Source organism: Callorhinchus milii, unplaced genomic scaffold (genome assembly GCF_018977255.1).
Source record: "Callorhinchus milii isolate IMCB2004 unplaced genomic scaffold, IMCB_Cmil_1.0 Scaffold7, whole genome shotgun sequence".
Lineage (NCBI taxonomy): Eukaryota > Metazoa > Chordata > Chondrichthyes > Chimaeriformes > Callorhinchidae > Callorhinchus > Callorhinchus milii.
The window spans coordinates 23,250,016-23,268,579 of NW_024704748.1; the positions used below are offsets into that span (position 1 = coordinate 23,250,016).

At 36.5% G+C, this 18,564-nt stretch overlaps 1 protein-coding gene across 4 annotated transcripts in view; it reads right to left on the reverse strand.

Annotated features, from left to right (window-relative positions):
- dock1 (dedicator of cytokinesis 1) overlaps nt 1-18,564 on the reverse strand; it is a 237,010-nt gene that overhangs the window by 77,322 nt on the left and 141,124 nt on the right. For all 4 annotated transcript variants that reach the window (XM_042337074.1, XM_042337072.1, XM_042337073.1 and 1 more), the window contains 2 exons: nt 3,636-3,737; nt 2,003-2,097 (listed from right to left, as the gene is read on the reverse strand). In XM_042337074.1, the coding sequence (XP_042193008.1) occupies nt 2,003-2,097; nt 3,636-3,737 (197 nt within the window). The remainder of the gene's footprint in view (nt 1-2,002; nt 2,098-3,635; nt 3,738-18,564) is intronic.

Sequence of the window (18,564 nt, forward strand, 5' to 3'; positions counted from 1 at the left end):
ATATCCTGCATGTCAACAACATTTCTCATACAGTAATTTATATCAATTAGATTCTCCATCCTTGAAATCCAATCTCCATTATTTGTCACTAAAATTAACATTTTTACTCAATAATTACAAACTCATACAATATTTTTCTAACTTAACTTTCAATTTCACTGTCAATGACCCCAGTCAAAATGCTTGTCATGGCTACTTGCAAAGCCTTCATTAGCATAAGGCACATTGGGTTACTTTGCCAGAATTTATAAAATAGTGAGCAGTTGCATCTGAACCAGAATACTTCAACATCCCAAATGTGCTGCAGTGTGATCAAAAGACTCATTTTGAAGTACATCATAAAGAGGTTCAAATGAAGACAGTCCTTCAGCCTTATTAATTTCATCCTTCCAGAATAACAATCCTATCATCATTCAATGCTTCTAAATGAGTTCTAAATGTCCTTGCCTCAAACACACTTCCTGGTATTGCGTTCCAGTTGTTGATTACCCTGTGTGTAAAGAAATACTTCCTGGTATTTATTCTTCAATTAACTTTCACAAACTTAAACCTGTCCCCTCTTGTCCCACTGTCCCGGTATATTGAAAAGGATTTACTTTCTCCATTATATCAACATTTTGTTTTGGTAGATTGTTTGATATTGGGAAGGGTAACTATGGTTGCCAAATGGCCAAGAAATACTGAATGGATTTTTGAGAAAAAGCAAATCTTGAATTTGATCAGTTGCTAAGTTCAAAACATGAATAAATAAGAAATTCATCCAGAAATCATAAATTAACATTGAGGGAGTATAAGAGTGATATGGAGAACATACCACAAGGGATGAACAACTTCAGAGAAGACTGTTGGTGTGATTAAATCTCAGCAGGGTACACAAATTGCCTGCAGTATTCTCTGGTTAGGGAGTAAAATCAGTTTTCAAATCGATTGTGATCAGAAACGTTCTGATGAAGTGTGTGTGTATGTGTGTGTGTATGTGCACGAGCGGGGATATGTGTTCATGAGTGGACTGTTCTTATATCCTTTGTTTCCTTGCTACTGCGTTTATTCTAGTTGAATTTATTTAATGTGAGGCTCCAACTTATTTCTTATATCCGCTTAACTTTGCACTAAAATACATCACTTTCATCAGTGACAGGCGTCCTTTCTTGAAGAGCTTGTAAATTTACCATTGGATAGTTTACGTTTGAGTAATACACTGAGTCAAATCACATTTCTGATGCTTCACGTGATCTGGATTTTTTTGCCACACGCAACTTTCTAATTAAAATATTCATGCAACTATACTATATCTCAGAAGTAACCTCAATTTTTGGCTAGAAACACATTTCTTCTGGATGATAGATTTCTGCATTGACTGTCACACAGGGACTACACTAAGTGGCTTCTTAAAGCACTAGAAATGCAAATTACTTTTCACTGACTTTCATTTGCAATCCATTTCAGTCAGATAAACACAATATAACTGTCTCAATTTATGATTTTCTTCCTCAACTAACAATGAATTCAATGCACAGAGGTCTAACCACAATCAACATGAATGCCTTGAAGATCAACATTCACTGCACTGCTTGCATCAGAATTACTTGGTTGCAGCAAGATGGTAAATGACACAGTAGGTTTTAAATGTCACCCCAGTATTTAATACTACGATTAACACAGACCAGCAATTTATTAGGCAGGTCATTCGATTTGCAACAGCAGAGTGCATTTAACAGTTTAAAAATAAGAGAAACTATAAAAAAGCAAACAAAAAATAAGTTACATAGTCTTAGATTTGCGACAGTTCGACAAACCCTTTTTGTGACAGTATATGAGAATACCAGCCCATATGATCTTGTAGACAATTTTAAGGCCAATGCTAAAATCATTTATATGAAAGAGCCTATTGAGACACTGGTATTCCATGAGCAGTTGTTGTTTCCAGGCAACAGTGCGATTTTAGATCAAACCCAGAATGCAATCATTCCAGTAAGGGTTCAGTGCTTTTCTCAATACTTACTTATTTTGCATCATGTTCATTATAACCCAGTCAGCAGGATAGACATTTTTTCCAATGAGATCTTTGAACATGATGAATGTCTCCATCAGAAAGTCCTAAACCAGGGAGAAAACATGTAGATTGTCATTGTTTTTTTCCAGAAAAGGTCACTCCTTCGCAATATAAACTGATAAATTCACAAATAGATGAGGTATCTTGATGCCTTTTTCAAGTAATTTTATTATTTGATGAAGTTATTCATATATTTTTTGAAAGAATCATCTCCTTCCAATTTAATCCTCATAATTAGAGCTTTCAAATTAAGACAAGTGACTGAATTTACCATTTGTTTCTGGTGTTGATACTTTCATTTTATTGAATAATGGTTTTACACATAATCCTATTATTTTAGGGACTGGTTTTGATGGAGCATATTTATGAACAGAAACTCATTTCATAAATGCTAATAGAAAAGTGGCGTATTCCTGAAAAATGAATTATTTTATGGCTCATTGATTTCCTAGTATTTTTGTATGCTGACGTAGGTCGTTGTGTGTCATGTTTACAGTGTTTCTGGAATTATAACAAGGATCTTAATAAGAATGTGTTTTGTTTTTATGTTGTAGGAGTGTGGCACACAATGTCAAATTGATGCTACATTTCATTTATCACTTCACATAAATTCTATGAAGTGCTTTGATAAAAAAATAAAAAAATAATAAAAAAAATTGGTCATTTTCAATCTACGACTGTTTGTGGGACATTGCTGTGCGCAATTGGCTGCCGCGTTCGCCCACAAATATACAGTTAATTCACTTTACAGTGTGTTCTGTGAAGCGCTTTGGGACGTCCTCCCGACGTGAAAAGCGCTATATCAAATGCAAGGATTATTATTATTATTATTGAGATGTTTCATTGACATGATAAAATGCTATATCAAATACAAGGATTATTAGTATTACTAGACTTTTCTTCACTTTGTGTCTGAAATTCAATTAATTTGTACTGACCTTGTGCATTTGTTGGATACTTTGTTACACTCGAGACTTAACCCACAAGATCTGGATTGCCACCGGAAGAATAAAATGTGTACGCTGGAATAAATCCCTAAACTCTGGTCAAGGTGTTTCAGTGGTCAGTAATTTCAGTGGAATGTTTCAGGATTGCACTCTGAGTAAGGCCAATCTTGCACAAAGGGCTGTGAAATGATGTGTGACCAGGTGAACGATCAAAGAATCTGGAGGACAGCTGGACAGTTTAGCATCTTGAAAAGATGCATCTTTGAAGATGAAGCAATCCCTCAGTACCAAAGTGTCAGCCTGAGTTACAAACTTACGTGACAATGTAGGGGCCTGAACTCTCACAATCTTCTGATCCAGAAGCAGGAATGTTACCAACTGAACCAAGCTGATATACACACACAATACTATAAAGTCTAAACAACAGTTTCATTGGAGCTAAGTGACTTAGACTATTTTTTCAAATTAACAAAGACAGTACAACATAAAGAAGAAGTTTTAACATTCGAGACAGTGTTTGCAATAGCTGAAATCGAGTTGTGCACCTGTTCAATATTCCAAGTCAGTCATTTATGGAAAACAAATGTATAAATATTGTAATCGCTGGAACAAAATTAGCCAATTGTTCTACTTACCACAACATCTGATCGTATTTTCCCAAAGGTCTTGATTAAATGGGCATAATGATAATCCTCCATCTGCCTGAGGATTGCGGTCATGCAAGCAACAAAATTGCCCTGGAGCAAAAAGGAAGTGATGCGTTATTATTGTTGAAATCACAAAATCAATGTTACCTTTCCATTTGACAATGCTCCATCAATTACATAATCCACTGGAAACATCTCTTTTAATCTGAACTCCGAACTCCTTCACTGGGGACCAATGGTGCAAAATACCAAATAGCTGAAAATAATAGTAAAATCCTTCTTTGGTGTCTTTGACTACCGCAACTATAATGGTAAATCCCATTAATTGCCGAACATCTCCAAAGGCGATGCACATAACACTGAACCCAATTTTTATCCATCGGTTCCCTATGTATTCACAAATTGTGATCTTTCTAATAAAGCAACTATCACTTGATTTTAAAATCTACGGGAATTTAGCCTTGCATTTTTGATCCTTGTGTTCAAACCTTTTGCATGTTTAAATATTCCTTGAATTTATACTTGGATCAATGGACAATTTTCTCAATCGTTGCAAGACCTATTTACGTTGATCTACTTGATATCCGTCTGAAGTTTTACTGTCTTTCAAACACACAGCCACACAGAAACTTAGTTTCAACAAGTTTTTTGTTTCAACAAGCAAAAATTAATGAAGATGATTTATGGCTGTAGGTTCATGTTATCATAATAAGTGTTGGAACATTAAGGTGTTCCAGAAATAATTCTCTTACACTGTAGAAAAAAATCTATCCAAATCTAAAATATTAAAAACACTAATAAAGCATGTGCCTTTTCAAAAATAAACAATCTTGTTGCAACATATTAAAACCTGAGTGTTTTTTAAAATCAAATGATCAGAAGCAGCTATAATCCCAAGATATCTAATATATAGGAAATATTCACGTTTGGCGAGTTTGCAATAAAACATGAATACATTGATAGTTCAATGTGTGCTCATTTTTGAGAGAATCCCAAAGGATGAGAAAAAATCATTTCAAGTTGGTTTAAAAAGCACGAACATAAATTTCTAAATTATTAACACATCACTGCTGACTCAATTGCATACAATGTTAGGAGCCATGGCAATGTCCCATCATCATGAAGCTCCATCTTGACAGCAGCCTGTGGTCTTAGTTGCACCTAAGTGGTTGTCTGCCAGCTCCAAGCATGCAAAAATAAATATAACTTTACATAACTAACTCACAAATTATAGTGTGGATGCTTCACTAACATAATGCTCTCTCTACCCAAACTCTACTGAATGTCATCTCCTGTTCCTTGGAACTATTGTCAGCATTAAACAAAATAAGCTGTGAAATCCAAATTGTGGTCTGTTTTCCGAAAATAGTATAATATAAATATGTACTGGATCTCAATTATTATGACTCTTTTTAAAGAGTATGCACTAGACCGATGTGTGGATGATTAATACCTGTGTATGTATAAAATTGTGAGGTTTGAATCCTGCAGGAACTTTCAAAATAGTCACAACTAGGAACAAAACTCGTTCAGGAAAGGTTTTCAACATCGAAGGCCACAAGTCTTCCTCCTCTCCTCACTAAAAATGCTGGATGAAAGCAAGATATAAAGCACGGGAACAACAGTTTCCATTTCCTCAACTGCTTGCTAGTCAAACACTTGTTCACAGTTAGACAACGCACAATATTCCACCTGCAGACTTGTCGAGAAACACGTGGTATCTCTTCTCTCCCCTTCCCCCAACTCAAGACGAAAGTAAAATCTTAAGGACAAGCTTCCCAAGGACCTTCCTCCCAGCTTTTGGGCATTCATAATGACTACTGTTCTACTGCTATCAAGGGTATACATAACAGATATAAACAAAAGCATCATCATCATGACAGCTCAAGCAAGCTTCCAGAGAGCCACTAACTAATTAAGACTGACAAGAACTGAACTGAATCTCCCAACGCTGGAGATCAAATCATCCTCACAGGAAACAAGACACTCACCTCCTAAGACAGAGGAAGGAGAACAACCAAAATTAGACTCCCTCCCACACAGCCAGAAAAAAAAACTTGAGAACATGAACCTGTCAGCTCTTCCTAATTTCCAAAAAGTCCCGAGTCTCCCTATCAACACTGAAAGATATTTAAAAGATGTCTTCCTTCTAAGCAATACATTCCTACTGCCAGAAATAGCTAGCACAGCATTCCCACAAATTGTCTGGAGTCCAAACGCTATATCAAACGCAAGGATGATGATGAAAATCGCTACCCTTTCCCCACTCCTTGGGGTGAACACAACAAACAGTAGTACAAAACCAATAGAATCATCCATAGGCCGGTCATAAGGGAACAATTGTCAAATGCCTGTCATTTCTAAGTTATATTGAAATAATAATGTAATGTTATGTCCACTAATGTGATGTACTGTAATAATAATAATAATAATCGTTGCATTTGATATAGCGCTTTTCACGTCAGGAGGACGTCCCAAAGCGCTTCACAGAACACACTGTAAAGTGAATTGACTGTATATTTGTGGGCGAACGCGGCAGCCAATTGCGCACAGCAATGTCCCACAAACAGTCGTAGATTGAAAATGACCAATTTATTATTGTTTTTGGTTTTTTGGAGGGATTATTATCAGGCGTGTGGAGTAAGGAAACTTGCCCAAGGTTTCGCTCTGCCTGGAATTGAATTCAGGTCTCTCACTTGCAAAGCGAGTGCTCTAACCACTGAGCTACAGGACTCCACCTGTACCTGTCTCGCATTTGCAAAGGGAAAAATAAAAAGTTAAAATGGTTAAATTATAATGTTGCACGGTACTAATGGTACAATCATAACACAGTGTGTCATCATTCAACATAGGAAATAACTGTGATTGATTGAGGTGTACAAAGCAACTTTTTTACTACAGCAAATACATGAACACACCATGGAATAAAGCCAGTAAATCTAGCATGCAACACAAAAGCTACTCTATGATTTAGTTAATCCCATCAGTCACAAGAGATTGTAAAGGGCTAGATCTTCTGAAGCTGACCTTAATACCACAACACATTCAGAATAGAGACAGACAATCATCAAAAAAAACCTTTAACAAATGTAATATTTTCTATAAAACATGTATATTTATGGCCGTGTTACACTAAGGTTAAACGTATGCAACTAATTTCTGTTGCAACTCTAAAGAAAATGCATTCATGTGGATTTCCGCTCAAGTCTGATTACCACTCTCGTTCATCAATTCGTGTTCTGAAGGTACCTATTCATGTAAAATATGTATGAAACAAGCTGAAAATTGCTCTGGATGGTAGTAGCTTGGATAGTTGGGTTTTTGAATGCAAGACCTATTTTCTATTAAAATACTTTTTTCTATGTCAGAGGGGGCAAAAATCAGTATTCCTTATTAGTCCTCAGGCATCGCTATTAGACTGAATTGAACGCTGTAATTTACCCAAGCATTTTATAAAAATAAGTGCGGAGAGGATTCTGGTAGAAATTCACCAACAAATTAAAAACACCTGCAATTAAATCTAACAACATGATTCATTTTAATTTTCACGCTTAAAATGAAACAAAACAGTTGATGCAAAGCACATTGAACTAATTCATAGTTATATCAAGGTCCTTTAACAGGTGATGAGAAATCTCCATTTGCAAACTTTGTAATTGGTGAATTCATGCATTTTATTTAAAAGGAGAATGAACTAATTCCCAGATATTAAATCTCAAGTATAATTAGCAGTTGCACTCTAAAGATTATATGAGAAATGATTAACGCTTATCTAAATAGTACAGTGGCTAAAGAAGTAAACGGGTATTTTGAAACAATAAGCCTCATTGATCCATTCACATCAGTCAAATTGTAGATGACAGGAGGAAAATAGAAGGATTTGGTTCAGAACAGACCTAATATAAAGCATTTGTGAAGAATCTAACTTGGTCAGAATAGCCGTACAATAGTATAAACATCTTAAAGTGACAAGGTGCTTCAGCCTTGTTCAATGATGGCATATCTGATTTATATTTGAGCATCGCATGACTGAGAAAGGTGATATGTGGTTACTATAGTTGCAACTGTAAACGTTCTGATTGCTTTTATACATTCAATAGGTTTGTAAATATTTCCAAAGTTTTACTTATGTACAAATAGCTTTAAAAAGCTCACATCAAGATTCTGTCATTAAATAGCGTTTCACAAGTTTCAATTTTTAAAATTGTACATAAATAATCTCAAATTAACATAATAACCCATACCTAAACTAAAAAAGCACAATATCCCTAAACAACGATACTCAGACTGTGTACAGACTATTTTTCTTCGATTTGCTATTACTGATGCTTGTTTATGCTCCAATATTTTCATCATAATATTTTTGAGAAATGATTGCTACATTTTCTTGCTGAGTTACAGTACCAACTGTGTCAGTGATGGAGCCAACATTCAACAAAGCATAAAATAATGCAGATTGATAATATCCAGTGCATGCTGATTCAAAGAGATAGATTTCATTGATATATGTAGGTTATTAAGCCAAACATTCCACGATTGCACTTGGTAATGCACAGATACATTTCAAGGATTGATTTATCTCATTTTAAAAAGGACTGCTTAATAAGGTGTGAATCTGAGAGAGAATCATATTATTTCTCTGATATAGATACATGTAAAACTAGTTGGTACCGTTTCAACAAATCCTTCCTTTACAATGCAGATTACAAAAAATTGACAGATTCCATTTTAAAATGTAATCATGCTCCTGAAGTGTCTCCTAAGATGCTCTGAGAGATGATGAAACCGAGACTCGGGAGTTAAAATTATCTCATCATCCACTGCAATTGGAACAAATAGCCAACCGAAGTATTGATGAACTAGAAAACGACATTGATTCGGAGAATGGAAGCGTGAAGCCACCACTACAATCAGACAGAGATTACAAAATAATGAGATGATAATACCAGGTTTGGGTAAGTTTAGACTTTCAACAATTTTACAAGACTGTTCTTTGTGGAATCCCCTATATGTCAGACAAAAAAAGCTTTAACATTTGGAACACAAAGACACTTGGAAAATACAGCTCCTCAGTTGATGATGTGCAGAATCTACAGAAACTAAGGTTTCTGGAAGAATTGGAGTTAACCATCACATTTGTACAATAATAAATCTAACAGTAACTCCAAAGCTGCAGAATGTTATAAAGTGACAAATGTCCCATGGGAAATAATATTGGGCACTTCTGACTGTTTATACAACAGAGGATCAAGAGTGCACACTGTAAATCACCTGGTTTTAAATATTGCAACAAGAAGGGAGAATAGAAATATATTCTATTTATGTTATGGTCACTGTATGCACATTGTTCAGATAACTCAGGTACCTTTTCACATTTTTACTTTAAAACAGAATAAGTGCTGTTAGAAAATAAAATCTTCTTTTCGAGTTCCAATCAAACACAACCACTGTTTGCAACCAGAGTAGTGTTTATTAAACTCCAGGATCCGTCCAAGTTCCCGATGGGTGTGGGCAAGTAAGCACAATCAATCAATTTACTAACAGAACAATACTACCGCGTAATTCCTCCTCGTGGTCATCTACTTCTGTCTTTTAGCTCTCAGTCTTCCATCCACGGTAGGTACTGTCCTGGGCGCGCGCCACTCTTGGTCTAGCACGGTGTCTTAAGCTTTTGTCCATCCAATCATGGTGCGGACATTAGGTCACCTGGCCAAAATCATGCTGGGTTCACGTGAACACCTCATGGGGTGTACGTGCCTCAGCACACACACACACACATTGTCTTTAATTGTCTGAGATAGAGGATTGATCAGTTTAGGGCTGTATCTGGTGCTCATTATTTTGTGGTGTGGGATCATTAGTACATTCCTTTTAAGTGACTGGTTATTCCTTAATAGTATCCCGGGATGGTACCAAGGTCCTCTACGTTAAGCAACTTGCTCATTAGTTGCTATTCTTGAGGGTTGCCTTCTGTTGCTTGGCAGGCCCTGTGAGAATCTAGCGACTTATTGCTCAGTCGAGATCCTGTGTCGACTAGTACCTTGGACCATTACCTCTGTGGGCTTGTTGTCATTTACTGATAAGAGGTAAGCCCCTGCCCTTTTCCAAAGCTGTCCGTTATTCTTTCAAAAACAGAGAAAACCAGATGAGTCCTATCCCATGACTGTCAGTCCAGTTGCCCCCCACACTTAACTTAAAGGTTAACCCGTTCGCAACATTTATTGTGATTCTAACATTATACAAAAAGTGCAAATTCTAACAGAGCTCTAAAAAAAAAACGACTTGCTTTCTCTTGCTGGAGAAATTCCTATGAAATGTACGAATCATAGAATGTTATAGCGAGGTTCAACATAGGTTAAAAAAAATGGAGAATCCCATAAACTGAAAAAATAGTACTTGCATTTGATATAGTGCCTTATCACATCTTTGAGGCGTCTCAAAGCGCTTCACATAATATACTGTAAAGTGAATTGACTATTTTGTGGGTGACACTCAGCAGCCAATTGCACACAGCAGTGTCCCACAAATAGTCGTGGATTGAGTGACCAACTTATTATGTTTTGAAGAAATTATTACCCCCGGAAAAGCGATCAGCGAATCGACTAACAACTGGGTTCCTACTTACTGCCAAGTAAACAGAACCGTGTGGAGTAACGAGACTTGACCAACGTTTCACCCTGCTGGGCATCAAACCCAGGTCTCTCGCTTGTGAGGAGAGTACTTTAACAACTGAGCTACAGGACTCCACAAACACTACTTTGTGCGGTTAAAATCAGTCTGCTTACGCTACTATAGAAATATGTAGCATGTACAATTAAAACATATTTGGAATCCCTCAGTAACGTGGCATGGACTAATGAGAATCATGAATGTCCATGTAATGGAGTTTCTACTTTCACAGACTCTCAAAGCTAAAATTTACCTTCCAGTAATATATTTTTATGCTGCATCAAGATTTATACATCATTAATGCAACACACTGAGCTGCAGATGGAACGATTCCAGTTTTATATCATGAGAATTTACGAATATGAATTAGAATCAGTGTTTCTGGACTTGATGCTAAGGACAATTAGACAATGATGGTCACTAATGTGACAAAGACTGAAAGTAATATGGATAGTGACGTTAACAGCTTGAGAATTTGCAATCTACTCTATTTGATTATACCTTACCTCTAGTAAGGCTATTTTAGGAAAAGATAACTGCTGAGCAGTTGTAAAGCAATGTTAGAAATGGAGTAGAAACAAAAAGGAGGGAGAGGAAAAGGGAGAGCAGAAACGAAAGATAAGAAATAGTGAGAAGCATGTAATAAATGTTACTTCACTGAGGTTTATAAAACTGAGAAAACTACAAGGAGGAAATTCCAAGAGAGTCAATATTGTTGTATTTTGTTAAAGTTCAAAGTGGGTGAAAACTAAAAATGTATATGGGATGGTTTGTTGATCTGGTTCTTCAATATTCACCCCAAACAGAGCCAGCACAAAACCAATTCCAGTTGATATTAAAGCTCTCATGGTGATGTTGTAAAAGTAGGTTGTTTTTCTCCCAGTATTCTGACCAACAATCCTCCTGGTAAACTGCTCATTCACCTGAGGAGTTTGATACATGCACAAAATGGCTGCTGTACAAGGCTACAAGAAACAACCACTCCACAGGAATTATCGTGAAGTGCATAAAGATATTTTAATGTTCCAAGACTCTTACAAATTAATGTAGAAGAACTACAGATGTACATTATAAAACTAAACATCTTGGGGAGAGGTCCAATGTAATCTTCCAGGTTATGTCAAACAAAAGTGCTCAGAGCCCCAATAAAAGGGCTTCTCCATACAAGAAAGGAGTACAGGTATACTGTACAAAAGTACAAATTGAAGTATACTTTCAATATGTAAAGAGGTTTGATCTCTGACTTTGGCCACAGCATACTTTTTGATACCGATTAATGGAACGCAACTCTACATTGATAATACTTAACTCGCTTTCTCTCAAAACAAATATCGATCTTTGTCTGCATACCTTCACCAGCTTATGTTCAAGGGCATCTGACACAAAAAAGATATAAAGAACTCAGATGGAGGTAAGAATTTTTATAAGTGATATTATAAATGTACTTGAGGATGTCCCTTAACCTAGAAAATATCCTTCCATTCAAATGTGTATTTTTTAAAAAAAATCAATATATTGGCTGCTAAAGATATGTTTAATTAATATATCCTGACTAACACATTGTTGTAGATCAAGTGCAATGCATGGTCACTCAACCTTTATAAATTGATTTTCTGAATACTGCACTCCACTATTCCCCCGACTCATTCAAAACAAAAGTAATGAAACCAAACCTTTTTTTTGCTCTTAGCAACCAGGAAATAAATGTGACAAGGCCATCATTCAGCACATTTTGACTTTTTTGGTTAGTTTTTACAGAAAATGCTGATAGATCGTTACAAGCATGAATAATATTATATCCTCCAGCGTTAAAGAGAACAGCATTCTTTAACATCGAGGTCATCTTTGTGAATCAGACTGCCTCAAAATGCAATGCAAGATACAAGATTCATATTTTATTTGACATACTTACAAGCAAGTTTATCCTCAAATTACAGCTCAAGGATATGATTACTTACCCAAGCTGTTGCTTTACTACCATGTACATAACATGGTCTTTTATGGATCATTTTAATTGTTTCTACACATTTTTAATTCTGTTTTTGTCATTGCAAACACATAAAAAAAAATACGTTTGGTTAGCTGTAGGAAGCTTGGTTGAAATGGTCCTTCATCTTCTATTTCCATCGGTAAAGATCTTCCCACAAATTGTAAACAGGGTCACAAACTACTAAACACTGGAAATAACTTGCCTGAGGCTGAAGACAACTTCGTGATTTTCCATATTTTTCATACCATTGAAAGTGAACTTGACTGCACTCTTGCACTATGTACTGAAACAAAAAGAGGTTTGATCTCTGGATTTAGTACATGCTCTTCAAGGACTGTGTTGCATAAATTACTTGTACTGTGCTATGGATTTCCACTGCGTTACCACGTGAGTATTAGAGCTGACAAGTTAAACACATTTTGGTGGCAATGATGGGATCAGGCCAACTATACCCACCTTCGCATTTAATTATCAGGCGATACAGGTTCCAATAATCAATTCAATTCAAAATTAATTTCTGACGGTTGAATAGCGAGATAGTTCTTTAATACTATACTAAAGTTCACTCTGGTTGCTTCTCAATCTGCGTATCTAGAATAATGAAGCCGATCTCTAGGTTTAGTTCAGTCATCACACAGTTTCAAAGGAACAATTTCCATTTCATTTCAGTTTTGCTCAGTATATCTTCATACATAGTGAATGCTGCTTTATTTTGCAATTTTTCAATCCATCAAAATCACAATATCTTTGAAACTAAGTCCATTTTTTTCCCCCATCTACTCAACATAAATCCTGTGGCTTATAAGATAAATATTAAATTCCATTTCTGATCTGAATGCATAGCCACATGTTATTCTTTCCCATCACATTAGCCTGTCATTTTCATTGGATTCACACCTGTTTGGCTAGGTTTCTATAACATTCTAAATCTTAGTCCGATGTCATCGGATGCCACTTGTTCCAAATAGATTTCTTAATGTTTTTTTTTTACCAATGTCATATTAATTTCTTGAGCTTCTACAGTTCTTAGAATAGGTGTCATTGTGCTCAGTTGAGCACTCTTGCTTCAGAGTCAGAAGGTTGTGCTGTAGAAGCCTCACACCAGACGCTGAACTCACACAACCTTAGCCTCCACTTCAGTGCTTTGCGTGAGGGGAGTCGTGTTGTTGCGACCGCGATCCTTCAATGAGACATTAAACCAAAATCTCGTCTGCCTGTTTAAGTGGATCCAAAAGATCCAGATCCCATGGTATGAAACTAGAAGGGAGTTTCTGCCAGTGACTTGTCAATAATCCTTTTAACGGCACTTCACTTAGCAAGAAAAATGATGAAAAATAGATTGTGCATACATTTATAACCTACTTCAAAACACAGCATATGAAAATACTAAGAATAACAAAGGCAAATGAACTGAATTTCTATTCAGAAAGTGTAAGGCAAGGAGCATGGCCAGAATGTGTACAACAGCAAAGCATTTGCCAACATGATTCTGCCATGGCAGGGTGGAATTTAGAGCATTCCTTGGTATGTACCTTCATGAACAAAGATACGTGTAAACATTGCTGAAGTCAATTAAAACAGGGGAAATGCTTGTTAAATATCAAACACCTTACAAATACTTGAGTAAAAACTGTAAAAGACTGAGCAAATTTCATGATGCGACTTTCAAACCAAGATCATCGACCATACATATATTGGGTTATTTGAATTTCTCTATCCAATAGATGCAAAGGCATCAATGCTTATTAAAGGATCATCATTAAATTAAATGTTCAGCTAACAGGACACTGATGAGACAGTGGGTATGCTACAAACGACAGCTACAAGTTGAGGCTGCCATGAATTTTCATGATAGATTCAGGATAGATTCAAAGACGGAACTTCAAAAACCAGGAAACAGATCAGTAGCTATGAAAATTCTGCCTATGTTGCTATTTAAGTGTCATTATAGAAGAATGCTTGACTCGAATAAATTATTAATGCTTGGAGGTTAAAACCTATAAAACTTTTACTTCTGTACTTCTGTCTAGAAAGCGATTATTGATGTAGGAAACACTGAGTATAAACACGAATAATTTAGATTTATATAGCGTTATTCACATTGAAAGGATGTCTACAAGTGCTTGACACAGCTGACTGGAGCCTGGGCTTGGGGGGGGAGGCGGTGGAAGGGGGTGGGTGGGGGGTGAGAGGGAAGGTGGCCAAAAGCAGTCAAAAAGACGGAATTGCAGAGAGCAGGAGGAGAATGGGATAGAATGGCTGAAATCTTCCTCAATGATGGTGCAATAGATCAGAAAAGGGACATGAAGTCAGTCAGCTGGTGTTTACTGAGCAGAGGAGTGGCCAAGGTAGTAGGGTTGCAGGAGTTTGAAGTAGTAGAATGGGACGAGTCCATGGAGGTACTCGGAACTGAAAAAGAGGATCTTGAATTTGATTCACTGGGAGATGGAGATCCAGTTGAGCCTAGTGAGGATGGGATGGAGGAGCCTGGTAATGGGAGTGGACAGCCGGCTGTGTCCTCAATTTAGCAGCTTGCGTAGGGAAGAGCTGGGGTGTCCAACAAACAAGGTATTACACTAATTAAGCCTCGGTTTGTTCAGTAACTGTTCACTGCAATCCCCCAGAAAAAAATAGTCACTCACTTCATGGCTGTTTGTGGGATATTGTTGAGCAAAAAATCAGCTGCTGCATTCGGCTACAAAATACAGTCACTTCTCTTTACAATGTAACCTGTGAAGCTCTTTGAGACATCCCCTTGACGAGAAAGGTGCTATATCAAATGTAAGCATTATTATTCTTTTCTTAGGCCTGTTTGGAACCAAATACTATTTTTCCTTTCTGTCATCTCATTTCAGAAATACCTTAAGTATAGCAAAATAAAGCCAAACATTTGCCAACATGCACGTTTTCTGTGACGTGCCTTGAGCCATCCTCCTGACAGGAAAGGTGCTGATTAATAAAGGCAATGTGCTTTGAAACAACTTTTTTTTAGAAAATTAATATTAATTAATATTTTATTAATTTCAAAATAAGAATTAGGCTGTGCACTCGGCAAGTTAAATTCAGGAGTTTAATTCTCAGCGGAGGTTTGGTCTGAATGATATGAATACTTATGATGAATTTGATTGTTTTCAGACCATTTTGCTGGAGAGGAAATGTTGTCAAATATTGGACTGACTACATCGACTGAATGCATTAAAAAGTACTGTACCTGACGTTCATTATCGCACTTCCTCATGGATGATTTCACAAATAGTGACACATTATAAAATGTAAAACCAACGAGAATGCACACTTCTCCCACATTCCATGTTAAACATCAAGAAAGGCAATTGTATTAGCAGAAAACATAAACTCACAGTATTATTCAGGCATTATGCAACACGAGTAAGCAATAACACAATGCATTTTATCTCACATAGTACAAGACTCACTGTACAGATATGAATTGATAGGACAGCCAATTGTGAACCAGTTTGGGCTAAAATTGTGTAGTAATTGTGTAGTAAATTCAGTGATCACAAACATCACTTTGAACATAAACTGACTGGGGATAAAGAAAATGTAAAGGGGGCCCTGTTGCTACACTTAAGGTATTTCTGAAATTAGTCACTTGAGTGAGAAAGCTTTATGAGTCAATTCTGAAAAGCACAAATAGAGGCAAGATAAAGATTCTCTCTCAGCGCACTTCCTCCCCATGCCATGTTTTAATGTACTGACATTCTGGTGCATTGTACCTCAAGTAGTGGAAACACTTCAATTCTCCTCCACATGGAGAGTTGATCGTCAAAACTAGGCTACAGGAATCAATGCAGACAAGCCCGATAATCCTCACAAACCACTCTCATCCACTTCCAAGATTCATCTGCTCAATTCTCCTTCAATATAATGGAAACATTGACTACAAGCAGACCAGTCCTTCTGGAACACAAATACAATCCAGCCGTGCTGTCAGAGTGATTTTGTAATCCAATTCATTATCATAATCAATAAGATATACTGAGAATACTTTGACAATGCTGGATTTTGCAATGAAACAGAGATAACATTACAGATACATAACTGCTCTAGTTAGAGCAATCATTGAGATACAATTTTGTAGCTGGCCTTCATTAATTCTTAAAGTGATTTATTGCTGTAGTTCCTTTTTACTCAGTGATCTAACAGGATTTCTTTCAGCATTTATTATTTGTATAAGCTTGTAAACTAGAAAACTGTAAGACTGGCAAATTAAATAACCTTTTAGAAAGTTGCCCTTGTATGGAATTATGACACCTCTTTCTTTTCTTGTGGACCAAAATGAAAGGGTGAGTAACTAAAGAAGAGAAATCAAACACAAATTCACATGTAGCCTGAAGAAAATTAATTAAGATCATAGGTTATAACATACAAGCTGGAAACAAGTTTTCACCCCTAATGCCTCACATGATAAATTTTCCAATGTCATCGCCAGCATTGCAAAAAGGTGACAATGGTTTATTAGATGGAACATTGGGCAGTCAATGACCTTGAGCTGGCTGCTGCACACCTCCTAGCGACTAGCTTAAAAGCTGCATTGGCAGAAAACAGGAATATAGAATACAGATCAATATCTGACCCATCTTTTTGAGCAGTCCCATGGGATCATTAACGTCCACCTGAACAAGTAGATTGGTTTAATGATTCATTCAAAGTTAAGCGCCTCAAACAGTGCAGCCCTCCCCCATCACTGACTGGAGGTTCAGCTGAAACTCTGAGCTCAAAGTCCTTAAGTGGGGCTTGAACTCATAACCTTTTGACTCAAGAGACAAAAGTCCTATCAACTGAGCCAGGCTGACACTCATAGAGCATGTACTCACAGGTAAACCTTTGCAACAAGCCATGAAGTTTTTGCCCTGCAATTCTTTTTATATCCAAGAAATCCTTTTACATCTATCAAATGCCTCCTTTATAATTCAGTAAAGCAGCATGTAATTTGAACAGAACAGTAATTCAAGCTCATTCCTGAGGAAAGGAGATTGGTCACTTAAAAAGAGGCTGCTCTCAATTATTTAAAATTACAGACTAACATGGTGGTGCTGCTGATGCACTTCGCAGAAGGTCATCATCTAAGGTGTTAACTCTTTCAGTTAACACCATCTTTGTAAGTCAACTTGCACAGAAATGAATGAAGAATGCCATTTAAACATTTCAAAGTGCACGTCATCAGTAACATCTGAGAATAATTCTCTGTATATCTCCTTGGTTGAGGATACATTTGCATTTTAATACTTGCTCCTCTAAAGACTTATTTAGTCAATGGTTCCTTACCACATGGTAACTAAACTGAAACTGTATATAAACATAGCATTTGAATTTACATTTTGCAAAGTCAATACAGGACTTGTTGATTCTAATAATTTCTTATTATGTAATCATAGTATATGTGCATAGACTCTAAGATGCTAAATTAACAGAAAAATATAATTGTCCTTGCACAGATAGAAATATAAGGATATATTAATTTTATTTTAAAAAAGGCATCCATCACTGTTTTTAGTAAGAATTTATTCAACGTAAAGCCCAGATTAACTCAAGATATATACTCATTTTTAGCTATGCTCGCAGGAGACACAATATTAATTCCTTTATGGATTAAGAAGATGGAGACAATCAGAAGATTGAAACATATTAAACCGATCACTCAAAAATGAGGATATTCCAACTCCAGCAATTTGGGGTCACAAAGCTTTGGCACAATTGAGATTGACCCACATATACAAAATAAGGTCATGTACATTTCTACTCTGTAGTCTGCAAGAATCTGAGCCTGAAGCCACAGAGATAGTAGAAACTGAGAGTAGCATCCAATTACAATAATAATCCTTGCATTTGATATAGTGCTTTTCATGTCTTCTCGACGTCTCAAAGCGTTTCAGAGAATATGCTGTAAATTGAATTGACTATATTTGTGGGCGAAACGCGGCAGTCAATTGCGCACAGCAACATCACACAAACAGTCATGGATTGAAAATGACCAATTTATTATTGTTTTTGTTTTTTGGAGGGATTATTATTGGTCGTGTGGAGCAAGGAAACTTGCCCAAGGTTTCGCCATCATGAAATAATAATCAATAACAATAAATAACAATAATCAGGCAACTTCACTCTTGTGTCATTCTCTATCCTGCACCCGCTTTCTTTTGTACCTTGTTCCTCATCAGCTGCAGAAACAAACAAGTTGTAGGAGTCACTTTACCACACATGGCATTTTATACGAAACATAATGGAACTAGCCGA